Below are 14,821 nucleotides of genomic sequence, written 5' to 3'. Positions count from 1 at the left end.
TCTTTCCCTGGAGCAGCTCTGTGCATCACGTAGTGGGGGACTCCAGAGAGTGAGCAGGGGTTGGAGTCCCAGCTCCGCGCCACACCGAGCTGCTCCAAAGAGCTGGGTTCCCCACTCACTCCCTGGAGTCACTCTCTATGCCATGCTGGGAGCCAGGAGCTGGGACAGGGGCAGAGAGCTCCCCAGTTCTGGCGCTGATCAGTTCCTGAGAGGAGCCAGAAGAGCAGCACCACGACTGGGGACAGAGAGCTATATGTCCCATGTGGGCCCGTACTGCCTAGGCTGACCAGGAACAAATTTGCTCCCAGGCAGCATCTACAAGTGTAGTAGTACCTAGTAACTGTCCTTAGAGGTACTAGTTAACTATGCAGTAACCAAATTTACTGCACAGTAAATGCTGCCTCACATATAGACTTTGATGCTTTACCGCACAGTAGATTAGTTTATTGCACAGTAAAGTGTCTCATATAGACATGGCAACAGTCAACTTTCTGCTGATTTCCTGATTTTATCCTTTTGCTTCTACACATTAGTCATCAGAAAAATAGTAAGTTGGTAAATTTTGTAGAAGTCCTGCAAGGTTTTTCCTGAGCATCAATAAGAATAGAGACTTGGGAAAAAAATTGTGTATAACTCTGTAATCTTATATTTAGAACTGTGTTTGAAAGAATATCTGTGAAAGTCCTAGGACTTTTGGCATGGAGGCCTACAAAGATATAACTAAATCTTGCTTTTGAGCAAATGTGCCACTTACTGCCCTGAGGCATTTCCACTAATGGGAATAAAAACTCACCAGATGGTCCATGTGAAGATACAACTGTTCTGTTTGGCAACAGTTTCACTGAAACTGTTGACAAGGACCTGGGACACATTTTTAAAGGGCACAATTAAACTTTTATATTAAGAACTGAAGTTTAAAGTGATTATAACCTCACCCTGCTGTCCTCCAACCAGCAAGCTTGTTGAAAGATTTGTTGGATCATAAATGTTAAAAAAAAAAATGTGTTGACATCCTGCAGATATGTGACATGATTTTTATACACATACCATGATTGTGGCCAGAAACATTTGGAAGAAGGCACAACCACAGAGAAAATTATACTGTAATGAAAAGAGAGATTTTAGAGAGATTCTTTTGCTACTATCTTTGTGGTCCATAGTTAGCAAAGCAGCAGGACTTGACAAGGTCCAGAATTTTTATTTTTTTTGTAATATGACATCCTTAGCTCATGTATAATAGCTTTAGGAAGCAGTAGACATAGCATGTGAACCTTCTGCAAAGAACTTTTTTCCAGCTACTCAGCTGGTCTAATAAAAGATATCACATGTACCCATAGAAGCTTGCCTGCCTGCTCTGGAGATATTGAAATCTTGAGGGCACAAGAATTTTAGTTAAAGGGATTAAATTCAACTCTACTTGTGAAAGAGGACTAAAAATAATCAGAAATGGAAACCATTGTGTTAGCTGGGTTGACTGGCTTAATGGTAAACTGTAGTAAGTGTGCCCAGGTTCACCAGCAGGTAAAGTATTTAGGAGATGTAGTGAGGAAAGTAAATTATGATATGCTTTGGTGAATTTTTTTCTCCAATGTTATTACTATTACATCAATATAAAGAAGTAGTAGGCATATGACTTGAACCCCATCCAGTAGAAAATTCCCTTGGAAAGAATTATACTAAGATGCTCCTGGGGTAAATTATACCAGTGTAGATTCTATCTGTCTGCATTCATACCAGGATAGTCACTTGCTAAAGGCAAATAAGCTATTTTTTGTTCCCCTGCTGCCTAGTGGCATGGTTCAGTAATAGTTGTCTACAGTGTAAACTGCTCTGGGATAGCTGCATGTCTGTTTATTCCTAATCTCAATGCAAGTTACATGAGTACACACACCAAGAGGGTTGTGTGTATGGGTTTGTGTATGTCCATGTCCATGCCTAAAATAATAATTAAGCAACAAACAAATGAATGATAAATCAGGTCAGAGATTTCCAGGAATATGTGAGTTGGCTGAGACAATGTAGTCCACATTTTCCACAAATGCAGTTCCCTTAAGTAATCAAACTTGAAAGCAAAGATCTAAAAATGAACCAGTCCATTTTCATTTTTTTTCTTTTTCCTGCCTTTCTTTATTACTACGTAATGTGGCAAGGGAAGCTGCACAGAAGGTACATATTTTTCTACTTTTTAGTTTTTCTTGGTAAGATCAAGAAAATCACTTCTTATTTTTTCTTGATAAATGCTTTTTCTTCTGAAGTTCCTGTCTATTTATCTGAACTCTTCTCTTGCCGTAGATTTTAAAGTTCTTTACTGCTACTCAGTGACTTCCTAGTTTTATCCTGACTACTGTCCTTAGCTTACATTTCTGATTACCGGTATTATTAAGGAAGTTCCTATTGGACTTTTTAAAATTTCTCTCTGTTCTGGTAATCTGAATGCTTCCATCAGACCTGGAAGTAGATTTTGATGAAATATTGCTTCCTTAGTCATTATAATCTATCACTTCACTCAGATTTATAACACATCCAGGTGGAAAAGGTTGTTTTGCAGCAGATTCTTTCCTGACAGGTAAATCCCTAAAATGGAAATTCCTAAAATGATACCAACAAGTTTCTGGCATTTTTATCATGTTTTAATCTATACTCTGTATTTTATCAATTGTAACTGGAATTCTCTACAGGAGTGCAGAAGATTAAAATGGCATCCATTCCTTTCTTAACAACTATGATCTAACTTCAAAACCCTCAAGAGAAAGTTTTCTCAAAATTCATAAATTCTAGCTCTGAGGAAGAGTATGTTTTTGTAAAAAGGAATAGAACTACATGGAATTGTCTTGGTGGAAAATTGGTGTGAATGGGATTTGAATTGGCCTCAGATTTTAGATTTCTTTGCATCAAAAAGAGGTTCTGGTACAGCTGGAGTTAGGATTGTCTTTATTCTTCCAAAAATAATTTCAATGTGGGGAAGAAAAGCAGGGACAACACTTTATTCTTAAAGCTATTCTTAAATTCACTAGGATTTGTGAATACCTCGTGAATCTCCCTACTCCTGAGTTTATTTTAGGACATAGTTATTCTACTTAATATAGCCCCAGAGTCGCATATAGTGCTGCTTTATTTTTATTTACATTGCTGTTCTGCATCCAGAAAGCAGATGGTACTCTTCTGGCTCACCTCTAGGGCTAGGGACAGACATTTAAAAAGCCTGAGCCTGAATTGATTCAATCTTTGCAGGCTAGTCTAACCTGGCTAGGCTGAACCAGTTTGTAACTGTACAAGACATTCTGGACTGAGAAAATGCAGGCACATGCCTGCAGTGGCTCAGGCTAGAAGCTGGGGGGCACTAGAGGAGCCCTCCCTTCCCTTCCACAGTGCTGGGCTGAGGGGGGCGTGGCCAGGCCCCAACAGGATGCTCTGATTATGGAGGGGTGCCCCCTCACACTGCTCTTGACCAGCCCAGCAGGGAGTTAATAACACAACATTTAGCAACCCATCTAAACAAAACAAAAGGCTCTCTCATTAGTTCAAGCTCTTCTTAAACAACTTTATCCAAGGAGGGAATGGAGGGACAATACCAGTTGATTAGCTTCAAAAAGCCCTAAGTGGACACTGTCCTGTTTGCCTTATACAGACACCTCTCAGCAGTAGCTAGCACACCACATGTTTGCTACAGCCTATGCTGTGGAAGAGGGGAGGGGGAGGAATCCCTGCTTAAGCAGGGAGTGGTGAGAGAGGGATTGGGGCAGGGGGAAGCCAGGCAGACACTGCTGTGCCTGCAGTCTCGGCCAGAGCTCCATCCAGGGAGCAGAGGGGAGGGCCAGTTCAGCTCTCTGGATCAGACAGCCCCGCCCAGGGCTGAAAAGCATCTGGGATGCTGAGGTGTTCTGGTTTAAGTTAAACCAAGAAGGGGTCTGGGACAGACACTGCATATTCCAGTTTGACCCCAAAAAACTGATACTACATTCAACCAAGTTTATCTCAAACCGGTTTCAGCCATTTTTAAACTGGTTTATCTGCACTGAACATCTGTTCTGTTACAGATTTAAACCAGTTTCTGATCACTTAAACCGGTTTATGTATACTGTCTGTTCCTAGCCTAGAAGCTCATCCTCTAGAATTGCTCTTCTCCTCAGATGATGCTGCAGAGGTAAGTTCAGTGGCAGGTGTGTAAGCCTTGAGCTTGCAATCTGTCCATCAGCTTTTGGAGTCTCTTGACTCATGGTTTTTCTCAGTGCTGTTGCTCCCAAACTGGACAGTAGGATTGTCTCAATCAGGTTATGGAAGCATCTTCCTTAGGGCTTCCCTTTGGTTTAGGACTTCTCAGATAAGACAATCATGTACTTAATACCTAAATGCAGGATCAGAGCTGGTAAGCAACAGATGTCAGAATCCCAAGTAAGAATGTACAGAGGCCATTGAAAAAAATAGTATTTTCTCCAAAGGTTTGGAGAAAATACATGCATGGGTTTTGTACTGTCAGGAAGCTTATTTAGGTATCTACATTATTGGCCTGATTTTCAGAATAGCTTAGCACATACTGTTAGCATTTGTGTAAATAGCAGCTGATGGGACATAGAACCCCTGAAAATCAGATCACTTTTTTAGATGTGTAAATATGTACACACCACATTTTCTTGCGCTGCAACTGCGTGACTTTTTGCATGAGCTGGTTTTCCAGATGCTTTAAAAGTTTTTCTGGCACATTAAACTAAAACTCCTCGTACATAGTTTAGTTTGGCTTGCCAGGAATTAAAGCGTTGCATCCATGGATTCATTGCGTGCAAACACAGAGGCTCTCAAAGACATGTAATGAGCCTCTTTGTCCACCAGATGGTACTGCAACTTTTTTGTAGTTCACGCCTTTGAATTGCTTTTGCTTTCGAATTGCTTCCACTTTTTTTTTTCTTTTGTGGTTTGCTGGCTCCCTGCTTCCACAGCTGTGTGGCAAGGCATGGGCACAGGGTGGGTGGGGGGCCCTGGGGCAGCTCTGGCCCATCCCGCTCTCCTGTGGTGCTGGCCAGGGACCCGGCTTAATTCATTTGAAAACTTAGTGTGTGTAAACACAGATGTGACGCTCCAAAATAAGCAAGTTTAAATTTTATCAACCTATTTCATTTAATGAGGATTAAAACCCATGGTGTGTGCAGGTGCCTGATATGAGCAAGATACAGCCTTATCACAACATTAATTTAGTTTTGGTGAGTATACACTATACATATCTTTTTGGTACATCTCTTATCTGTATATGTTTGTCTGTAGAACAGTTTGGAAATTTTATGATGAATGCTGCAATATAAATGTAATTTTATTGTCATTGTTAGAGTTAGTTCTTTTCACTGTTATCATTTTATTTAATTTTGTTGGCTTGCTTCATGGGGTAGTTGTTACTGAGGTTTTAAATAAAAAAAATCTAATGAGAATAATTAAAGTGCTGTATTGTAGCTGAAATTTATACAGCCTTCTGAGGCTGCAAAATGGGGTAGAAATTTCCATTCAAATCATGAAGCAGTCCCTGAGTTGTTGACCCCTAAGTGCTCATGGAGATACTATTAGCTCAGCAATAACAGAGACAGATTCAATCTGCTTTAATTGCAAAAGGTTAGAAAGTTTCTTGCTATGTTGGAGCAACATACTTTAGTCTGTAGCAGCCCCTCAGCATTCTGATCCTTTGGTGCAATAGAAAGATTGCCGAGAGAGAACACATTATATCAATATGTTCCAATGTAAATGCTAACAAATTAAAACTGATGAAAAGAACACAAGAAAGAAACCATGCTCATTAAACAGGAGAGATTTGGAAATCACTGACATTTTTAATTGCCTAAACAGTTTAGTGATAGTTCAAGATAGGTTGGTAATGCTAGATTAAAACTATATAAATAAATAAAATGTATAAAAATACAATTATTTTTAAACTGTGTGTTCCAATATAGAAATATGTATAAAAAAATTAGAATTCCATGTAACCATGTGCTTACATAATGACATTTCATGGAGATACGAGAAATGTTTGCACTGTTGCTGAAGGGCAATTGTAATAGAAAATAGAATATGTTTGTTTTCTAGATTTAATAAGGCTCCTGTAAGATTTGTTACCATGGAAAAAACATTTCCTTGCCAATGCAAAGTAACCAGAAATCAAATGAGCTTTTAAATATGAATCTGTTAGAATCTTATTGGTACTTTCACTATCACAAACGATAGAGATCTCAGATGTTTGGTGTCTGATACTATGCTTTTGCTGGTATAATAATGAAATTTTATTCTTTTTTCTGAGACTGAGGTCCTGGAAAAAATAACACCATAGTTTCATAGTTTCATAGTTTCTAGGGTCGGAAGGGACCTGGGCAGATCATCTAGTCATGGCAGGAAAGAGTACTGGGGGTCAAACGACCCCAGCAAGATGGTCATCTAACCTCCTCTTAAAAACCCCCAGGCCATTATTTCTTGTAACCCCCAGGGGCACCTTGGTGAGTAGAGCCTCACCAATTCCCTTCTTTGCCCCCATGATGAATTTATAGGCAGCCACAAGGTCGCCTCTCAACCTTCTCTTGCGGAGGCTGAAGAGGTTCAGGTGCCCTGGTCTCTCCTCGTAGGGCTTGGCCTGCAAGCCCTTAACCATAAAAGTGGCCTTTCTCTGGACCCTCTCCAGGTTATCCACATCCCTCTTGAAGTGTGGCGCTCAAAACTGGATGCAGTATTCCAACTGCGGTCTGACCAGTGCCCGATAGAGGGGAAGTATCACGTCCTTGTTTCTGTTTGTCATGCGTCTGCTGATGCACGATAAAGTGCAGTTAGTTTTGCTGATGACTTCGTCGCACTGACGACTCATGTTCATCCTGGAGTCCGCTAGGACTCCGAGATCCCTTTCTACTTCCTTGCCACCCAGCAGGTCATTCCCTAGGCTGTAGGTGTGCTGGACATTTTTCCTCCGTAGGTGCAGCACTTTGCATTTCTCCTTGTTAAATTGCATTCTTTTGTTTTCTGCCCATTTGTCCAACCTGTCCAGGTCTGCTTATAGTTGTTCTCTGCCCTCTAGTGTGTCCACTTCTCCCCACAGTTTTGTATTATCCGCAAACTTGGACAGAGTATGCTTCACTCCCTTGTCCAAGTCACTGATGAAGACATTGAAGAGTATTGGTCCGAGGACCGAGCCCTGCTGGACCCCACTGCCCACGTCCTTCCAGGCCGAGAAGGACCCATCCACTACCACCCTCTGGGTGCGGCTCTCTAGCCAGTTGGCGACCCATTGGACTGTGTGGGTGTCTACGCCACAGTCCCCCAGTTTCCTAATGAGAACGGGGTGAGAGACAGTGTCGAAAGCCTTCTGGAAGTCCAGGAAGACTATATCCACTGCTACCCCTGCATCCAATGATTTAGTGACCTGATCGTAGAAGGCCACCAGGTTGGTCTGACATGACCTGCCGCTGATGAACCCGTGCTGGTTGCCCCTGAGCATGCATTTCCCTGCTGGCCCCTCCTGGATGTGTGCCAGAATAATTTTCTCGAACAGCTTGCCCAGGATCGAGGTAAGACTGACTGGCCTATAGTTTCCCGGGTCCTCCTTCCTCCCCTTTTTGAAGATGGGAACCATGTTGGCCCTCTTCCAGTCCTCCGGCACCTCTCCAGAGCACCACGAGTGCTCATAAAGCTGCGCCAGGGCACTCGCAATGACCCCGGCCAGTTCCTTTAGAACTCTATGGTGGAGATCATCCGGACCGGCTCACTTAAAAACGTCCAGCCCCTCCAGCAGCTCCCTAACTAGATCCTCACTTACCCTGGGCTCAGGTGTGCCTCCCTCGGGGCCCGATGGGGGCCTAGCAGGGAGGTGGCAGTTCTGGTCCTTACTGAGGAAGACAGAGGCAAAGAAATCATTAAATATGTTGGCTTTGTCATCTGGTGTGACAACCAGATTCCCCGTCGCATCCTGCAAGGGCCCCACATTACCCGGGGCCTTCTTTTTACTCCCTATGTATTTAAAAAAGGACCATAATAAGTGCTCCTGTTTTGCAGCAGTGTTGTAATAGTTGAAAGGGAAACAAAAGAAGTGATTGGATGCTTTTGGTAACCCGTGAGCATGTGATGAAAAGTAAAATTTTCAAATGAGCTAATAAACCTCGGTCATTTAGAAACTTAAGGTTCACAGAAAATCAAACGGTATTAGACTACCAAAATAATATATATATATATATAGAGAGAGAGAGAGAGAGAGCGCACACGCTTTCATGAACCCAAGTTCACTTCATCAGATGCTGTTAAAGTACATGCAGAAAGCAGAGTATAAGGAGATAAAAATTAGAATACAAAAGACAAGGGAGGAGGGAGAGAGAGAGAGATTGTGGGGAGGCATAAGCAATCCATGGGAGGCCTTAGGGGGACACATGCCCCCCTGAGAGCACTCGTACCCCCCTGACAGTGAGGACAGTGAGTGCTTCAGCTGGTAGGGGGGCACAGAGAGCACTAGTGCCCCTGCTGAAATTGGCTCCACTGGCAGTACTGCTGTGCCACCAGTGTGCTTGACAACCAGCCAGTGGGGCACCTCCTCCCTGCCAGTTGCTAGCTGGGGAACCTCCCCCCCCAGTTGCTGACTGGCCACTGGGGACACCCCTCCAGTTATTCCCCACTGGTGCCCCCCCAGATGTAGGAGGCACCAGTCACCCACGGAGGGAGGGGGACAATGGGGACAGTGCTAAGAGAGAAAAGTAAATGAGCATTAAACCCCTAGGGGTTCAAAAAAAGCTAATCCAGGTAATGAATAAGAATTCGTAGGCCCTGTTTAAACCATACTTTACACAGTTCAGTTTGTGGATGATTTCTTGTTCTACAGTTTCCCATTCAAATTGGTTTTTAATTTTTTTTGCTTGAAACAGCAATTTCAAGGTAAGGATAGAGTGTCCAGATTGGTTGAAGTGTTCTGCCACAGCCTTTTGTGTCTTTGATTGGTGTCAACGCTGATGCCAGATTGGTGTTCATTCATTCTTACACGTAGAGATTACTGTCTGATGTAGACAGCAGAAGGCATTGTATTAGATCACATAAGTACTTCTACCATACAACCTTTAAAAAACACATTATTTAAATGGAATTTCCATAATAGAATATTTAAGATACTACCATCCTGTCTTCTGCCTGGGATAGGAAATAATTACAGTCTATCAGAGAATGTGATAACTATCAACAACTATTGGTAACTTCTGTGCTTGCGATTTATGAAGTGAAAATTATTTTAAAAACCCCAAAAAATAAACCTTAAGAACATTCAGAAGAAGGAGGTATGGGAAATTATGGAAGAGAGATGATATCAGCATGTCTAGGCTAATGTTTAAAACCTCATACAAATATAAATAAAGTATGCAAATATATAACTTTGAAATCAGGATACATTTCAAGAAATGCCTATCTTTGTAAAACTATTATGTTAACAAAACTAAAGGGGTAGTCTGTTGTATAGGGACAGAACAGAGAAAGATATTAGAAGCTTCTGTGTATAGAATTACAGTGGACTTAGGACTTGATACTGTTTTCACATGGTCAGTGGAAACATTCTTGTCAACCTCAGTAGTGTATGCCAGGCCTTTAAACTCTGATATGCAGTACACTTGCTGCTATAACACTTGTTCTAATCAAAATAGTCCACATACGTGAGGAGAAGAATGGCAGAATTTCAGAGCAATGTTATGACAAAACAAGGGCAGAACAATAACTTGAGCAGCTCTGTGTGTGCCTGTAAGGTAAGGATGAGGCCTTTGACCTGACTCTAGATAAATGGCAAGACAGTGACGTTTCAGATTACAGACATTATTGTGCTAGGCAGTTAAGAGATCCTGATAGACTGGATTTGAAAAGATATGCTTGAATATGTGTTTAGTAAACAAAGTAGCTTATATTAAGACTCTGAGAGAGGGCACAATAAGTTATTTCTACTAAAATCATCCTTCATCCCAGATTCACAATACTCTGAAATAATAATGATTGATTCTCTTTATGCTTGACTATGTTGTAAGCTGATCATGTACTATTTAATGAGGTTTAATGCTTACATAAAATACAGCAACAGATCATTCTTTTTAACATAACATTATTTTGAACATAAATGTGCTTGTTAGTACTTAAATGTTTTGGAAAGACAGGAAAAGAATGAAATTATTTTATTAAGGAAAATGTCCAGTTTGAAATATTGCAGTACTTTTTTTCCAAACATATATGAGGATTTCTAAGACATAAGGTTAGTTTATATATCCAGAGAGATGGTGACTGAAAAACATATAGTTATTGTTTTTAAATACTTTAAACTACATAGTAGAGTGACTATTAAAATTATGACATTGTTTGCCACAGTAATACTCATATTTATTTTTATCAGGGTTTTTTTTTCTCTCTCTCTTAAGTGCTGCAAGCTCATTATGGGATCTGTAAATCAAGTTGTGTTATTTCATGCATCACTGCAAGTAATTATGTATTCTGTAATTAGTTAAGAATTCTGGTGATGATTTACATCCAGATATACAACCCCTATTTACTTCCATGCAGCTTAGCTGTGTTGGTTGTGAAATGCTGAGTGTGTTTATGTGCTGCAGCCAAAAGAGTCTCTGTAGTTCACAAACACCTGTCTGACTCACGTTAAGCTAGCTAGGTCAGCCACTGATGGTAAGGTGATCACAGCAACACAGGGTTCAGAAAGTTTAGCAAAAGTGTGCCATTTTACATTTCCCCTGATGTCACATTTCTCCTTAATGTGTTTTATGCTCCCTCTTTTGAAAATAATCTCTTAAATTAGTGAATCCTCTACTGCAATGTGTTCCTGTATCTCTAATGATCAGGAGAGCTATTTAAATGTCTGGTTTCTATTTCCACTGGGATTTGCAACTAAAGAGATCTTTATTGTATTCTTTATCAGGCAGTTCTAAGGTTTTTAATGACTTTTTCAATAAATGCTGCAGAATCCAAATTTATGATCTATAACTAACTACCTAAAATCTCATCCTTTTAAAGCCTGAAGCAACAGAGTGGCTGGAAATTAGAGTCTACATAGGTAGAAAGGCCATTGTTTCTTTCTTTGGTCCTGTATCTTAAGTTTCAAAGAATAACTTTACTTTTCTCTTGAACCAATTTAGTCATACATAAGAATGCAGACCTAACACCAGTTTGGGGCTAGATTATGGAATTTATGCCATAGACTTGCATTAGCAGAAGTGTTAGAAAGATGATCCAGTAGATTTGGGATCCAGCCTCAGAAACCCCATGCTTAATTCTTGGTCACAAATGCCTTGTGTTCCCTTGAGCTAGTCACTTATCCATCCTGCATCTCACCCTCCCAATCATAAAATGAGGATAAGAGTTTCTTACCTTAGAGAAATGGGTCATTATGAGGCTAACATTAATGTTAGAAAGACACTTAGGCTAAGCACAGACATTCAGTTGATCCAACCTACACAGGTTTCTCTAAACTGCGTAGACTGGAATGGGAGTGAATGGAGCGTAAGTTTGCCCTTTGGTGGGGGGAGGCAGGCAGATGCCTGCACTGGCTAAAGCCAGATGGAGGATGCTCCTGGATGCCTCCCTGTGCGCCAGAACTTGCCAAGGGCAGCCAAATGCAGCCAAACATGGGCCATCCCTGACTGGCTGTCAGGTACATGCCTCAACCCCCTGCTGTCACTGCAGTGCCCAGCCCTAGGCTTCCAGAGCAGGTCATGATGGTATGTCTGGCAGCCTAGCTGGTGGTGGCACTGGGAGGGGGCACTCCACAGATAGAAAGTTTGGGCCTCTCAGAGCAATGGGGGAGGTGGGAATGGAAGTTTCAGTTCTGTCAGATCACAGCCTGTCTGCCAGCTGCAGCTCCTGGCTCAGCTAGCAGACACCCTGGAGCAGGCGGGATGGGGAGTGAACAGGGAAGCTTCCCAACTCGGCTGGCCAGCTGGGTTGGTCTCCACAGCTCCATCCCCCACACAAAGCCGCTGCCTCTCAGCAGCAGGGGAGTGGACGTAAGTAAGGGAGGGAAACACAGTGCCCACCCAGAGCTGGGGTCTGCACAGCTGGGAGGGGTTTACATGGCAGGGGCTTTCCTCCTCATTGCCTTTGCCCAGCTGACCAGCTCAACTGGTGAGCCCAGCCAGGCAGCCATGCAGGGGAAGCAAGGGGGGGAATCCCCCGACTATGTGGACCACCCCAGCTGTACAGACCCCATCCGGGGCAGGGGAGGGGGGGAGGGCCAGGGCAGGAAGCTCCATTCCTCGCTCACCTATCCCTTCTCCCCCGCTGCTGAGAGGCAGCAGCTCGTGGAGGGGCAGAACTGTGGAGGCTAGCCCAGCTGGGCAGCTGAGCTGGGCAGGGACAGTAAGGGGGAAAGCCCCCACTGCATAGGCCCCACCAAGCTGTGCAGATCCCAGTCCAAGTGGGGAGCCATGACCAAGGTGGGGAGCTCTATTTCTACTCTCCCTTCTATTACCCCAACCCCCTTTGCCCTGCCTGGTGACAGATGCAAACAGGATGCAGGGCTGGAGAGCAGAGGCTTTGTTGCCTCAGCTCTGTGACAGCCTGGGGGCAGGGCTGGCTTGGAGCTTGGATGGAGCAGAGGAGCATGGGCAGAGGTTAGCCTTCCTGCCCTGCAAAGAAGTCATGGTTAGCAGGGGCCCACAGAGGATCCTCAGATGCTGGAGGACAGTGACCTAAGTTGAATCAGGAAGGGATCTGGTACAGAAGTTCAATAGACCAGTCTAACCTAAACTGATTAAATCTGCATGCATCTAGACATGCACTTTACTGTGAAGTTGAATAATTAGCTCCACTGTAAAGCATCATCGTCTATACAAGCAGTATGCTATTAGGCCACAGTAAACTAATTAACTCTGCTGTAGGGTAGCACTGCCCAACACAGGTACAATTCTATACTAAAGTTATTTTGTGCACCACAGCACATGTATAGATGGTGACTAGGGCTAGCTGGAGCATGAGGATGCTACAGTGCGGGGGCTGCCTGCTGGCTAGCCCTACACTGTAGCACCCTCATGCCCCAGCTAGCCCCACTGAAGCATGTTGAGCTGGGTGGAGGGGGAGCAGATCTGGGCTGGCAGGTTGACCTCTCAGGTCCCCTGCCAGCTGGGGCTGTGCCATCCCAGTTCAACATGCTATGGTCTTGGGTGCACGTGTAAATGCTGTAACCAGATCCAGGACTGAAGCTTTGCACACCCCTAATAACTATACCACAATGGTTTTAAGAGACTTCAGATTTTGCAAAGGTTTTGGAAATGCTCCAGTTAAAGTTGTTAGACAACTTATTCTACATGTGTTCCGGAGTAGGAACCTGAGTTTTACATCTTGAATTGAGTGATATACATGTGTATATGGAAAGGATATTTGTAAGCTATACAATATAACAAATTTAAACTTCATTGTAAAAATGAAGAATTTAGTGATGCAAGCAATTAATATACCCAGCAGTTAATTTGTGGTGATCTCACGGACAACGTCTTTATTTTTGTTGTTCTGATTTTACAGTATCGGTCAGGACGAGATCATCAGCGAGGCTCAGACAACATTTCCAATAAATCTTCAGACAGCGATGTCAGTGATGTGTCAGCTGTCTCTAGGACAAGCAGTGCTTCTCGTTTCAGCAGCACAAGTTACATGTCTGTCCAATCAGAACGACCGAGGGGAAACAAGAAAATAAGGTGAGTAGCTGGGAGCTGTAATGTTAGCCTCTGAATTAAAGTTCCAGTGAGTTGGACACCCTTTTCTGGTAAAAGTTGGACACCCTTTCCTGTTAAAAGTATGAGTTAGCTATGTTCCTAAACTTTAATGTATGGACTATTAATAATACTTAAGGAGCTTTGCAAAATACAGGATTTGGGGTTCTCTTGTTAATGTTCCTTCAGTTTCTTATGTTATTTATTTTTAAATAGAATGTTTTTCATATGGAAAAGTTTAGCATCATGAAATGTCACTTGCTTGTCAGAAGGCATTTGTGACACCTCAACTTATATCTTTTAAAGACAGAGTTTAGTAAAAAACTCAACAGTTTCAAGGGTAGTTTAATTTACAAAATACTTGGCTGACTATGATAGAGAAGAATTGGGCCTACCTTCCAGTCTTTGTACCCACCAACTGCCAATCAAACTGTGAAGGAGATATTGTGTACAATGAAAACAAGATCAGATCCTGTGTATTTAGTTGACATGTATATTTGTCACCAATACTTAATGCTGGGAAGGTTTCCCTCCCGGAAAAACTGAGATATTTAAATAAAGGATAGGTTTAGGTATTTTTCAGTTTCTAGGTCTGGTATTGTCTGCAGCACCGCAATATGTATGGTATATGTTTATGCAGCCTTTTTTGTGTGTGGTTTATTGGTGTGTAAATTTGCATAGACTAAGTGCTTTAGATTGTCCAGGATAAACAATCCCATCTTAATCCTTGTCTAGACTATGCTGGGAAATTGACTAGCATGCTCTTAATTCTCACTTCATTTTCCTTTTTAGTTCATTTCTTTTCTTTTAAATTTTGCTGTCTGTATTGCATATGTGCTTTTTTTCTACAACCCTAACTACTTTGCTTTCTTTTTTGTTTGCATGCCTTCTTCAATTTGTGTTGACTTCCAAAGGTCAAGGGATATAGAGGAGAAAAAAGAGGGAGGGCAGGAAGGGGATGAGCATGAGGAGGTATTTCCTGAGGAGGAGGAACAGGAACAGGAACATGAGGAAAAAGCAAAGGAACAAGAACTTAATGAGAAGGGGGAAGGGCAAGAAGTGACAGAAAGCTGTGATAAAGAGGAAAATAAAGAGTCAAGAGATGATGAAAAAATCCAAGATAATGAAACTGAGGAAGGGAA

At 42.3% G+C, this 14,821-nt stretch overlaps 1 protein-coding gene across 2 annotated transcripts in view; it reads left to right on the top strand.

Annotated features, from left to right (window-relative positions):
- RIMS2 (regulating synaptic membrane exocytosis 2) overlaps window positions 1-14,821 on the top strand; it is a 417,536-nt gene that overhangs the window by 271,815 nt on the left and 130,900 nt on the right. For both annotated transcript variants that reach the window (XM_025192862.1, XM_025192863.1), the window contains one exon: window positions 13,492-13,664. In XM_025192862.1, coding sequence (XP_025048647.1) covers window positions 13,492-13,664 — 173 coding nt within the window. The remainder of the gene's footprint in view (window positions 1-13,491; window positions 13,665-14,821) is intronic.

This window comes from Alligator sinensis, unplaced genomic scaffold (genome assembly GCF_000455745.1).
Source record: "Alligator sinensis unplaced genomic scaffold, ASM45574v1 scaffold911_1, whole genome shotgun sequence".
Lineage (NCBI taxonomy): Eukaryota > Metazoa > Chordata > Crocodylia > Alligatoridae > Alligator > Alligator sinensis.
Note: the sequence above shows the minus strand (reverse complement) of the source record. Positions and strands in the feature narration are given on the sequence as shown.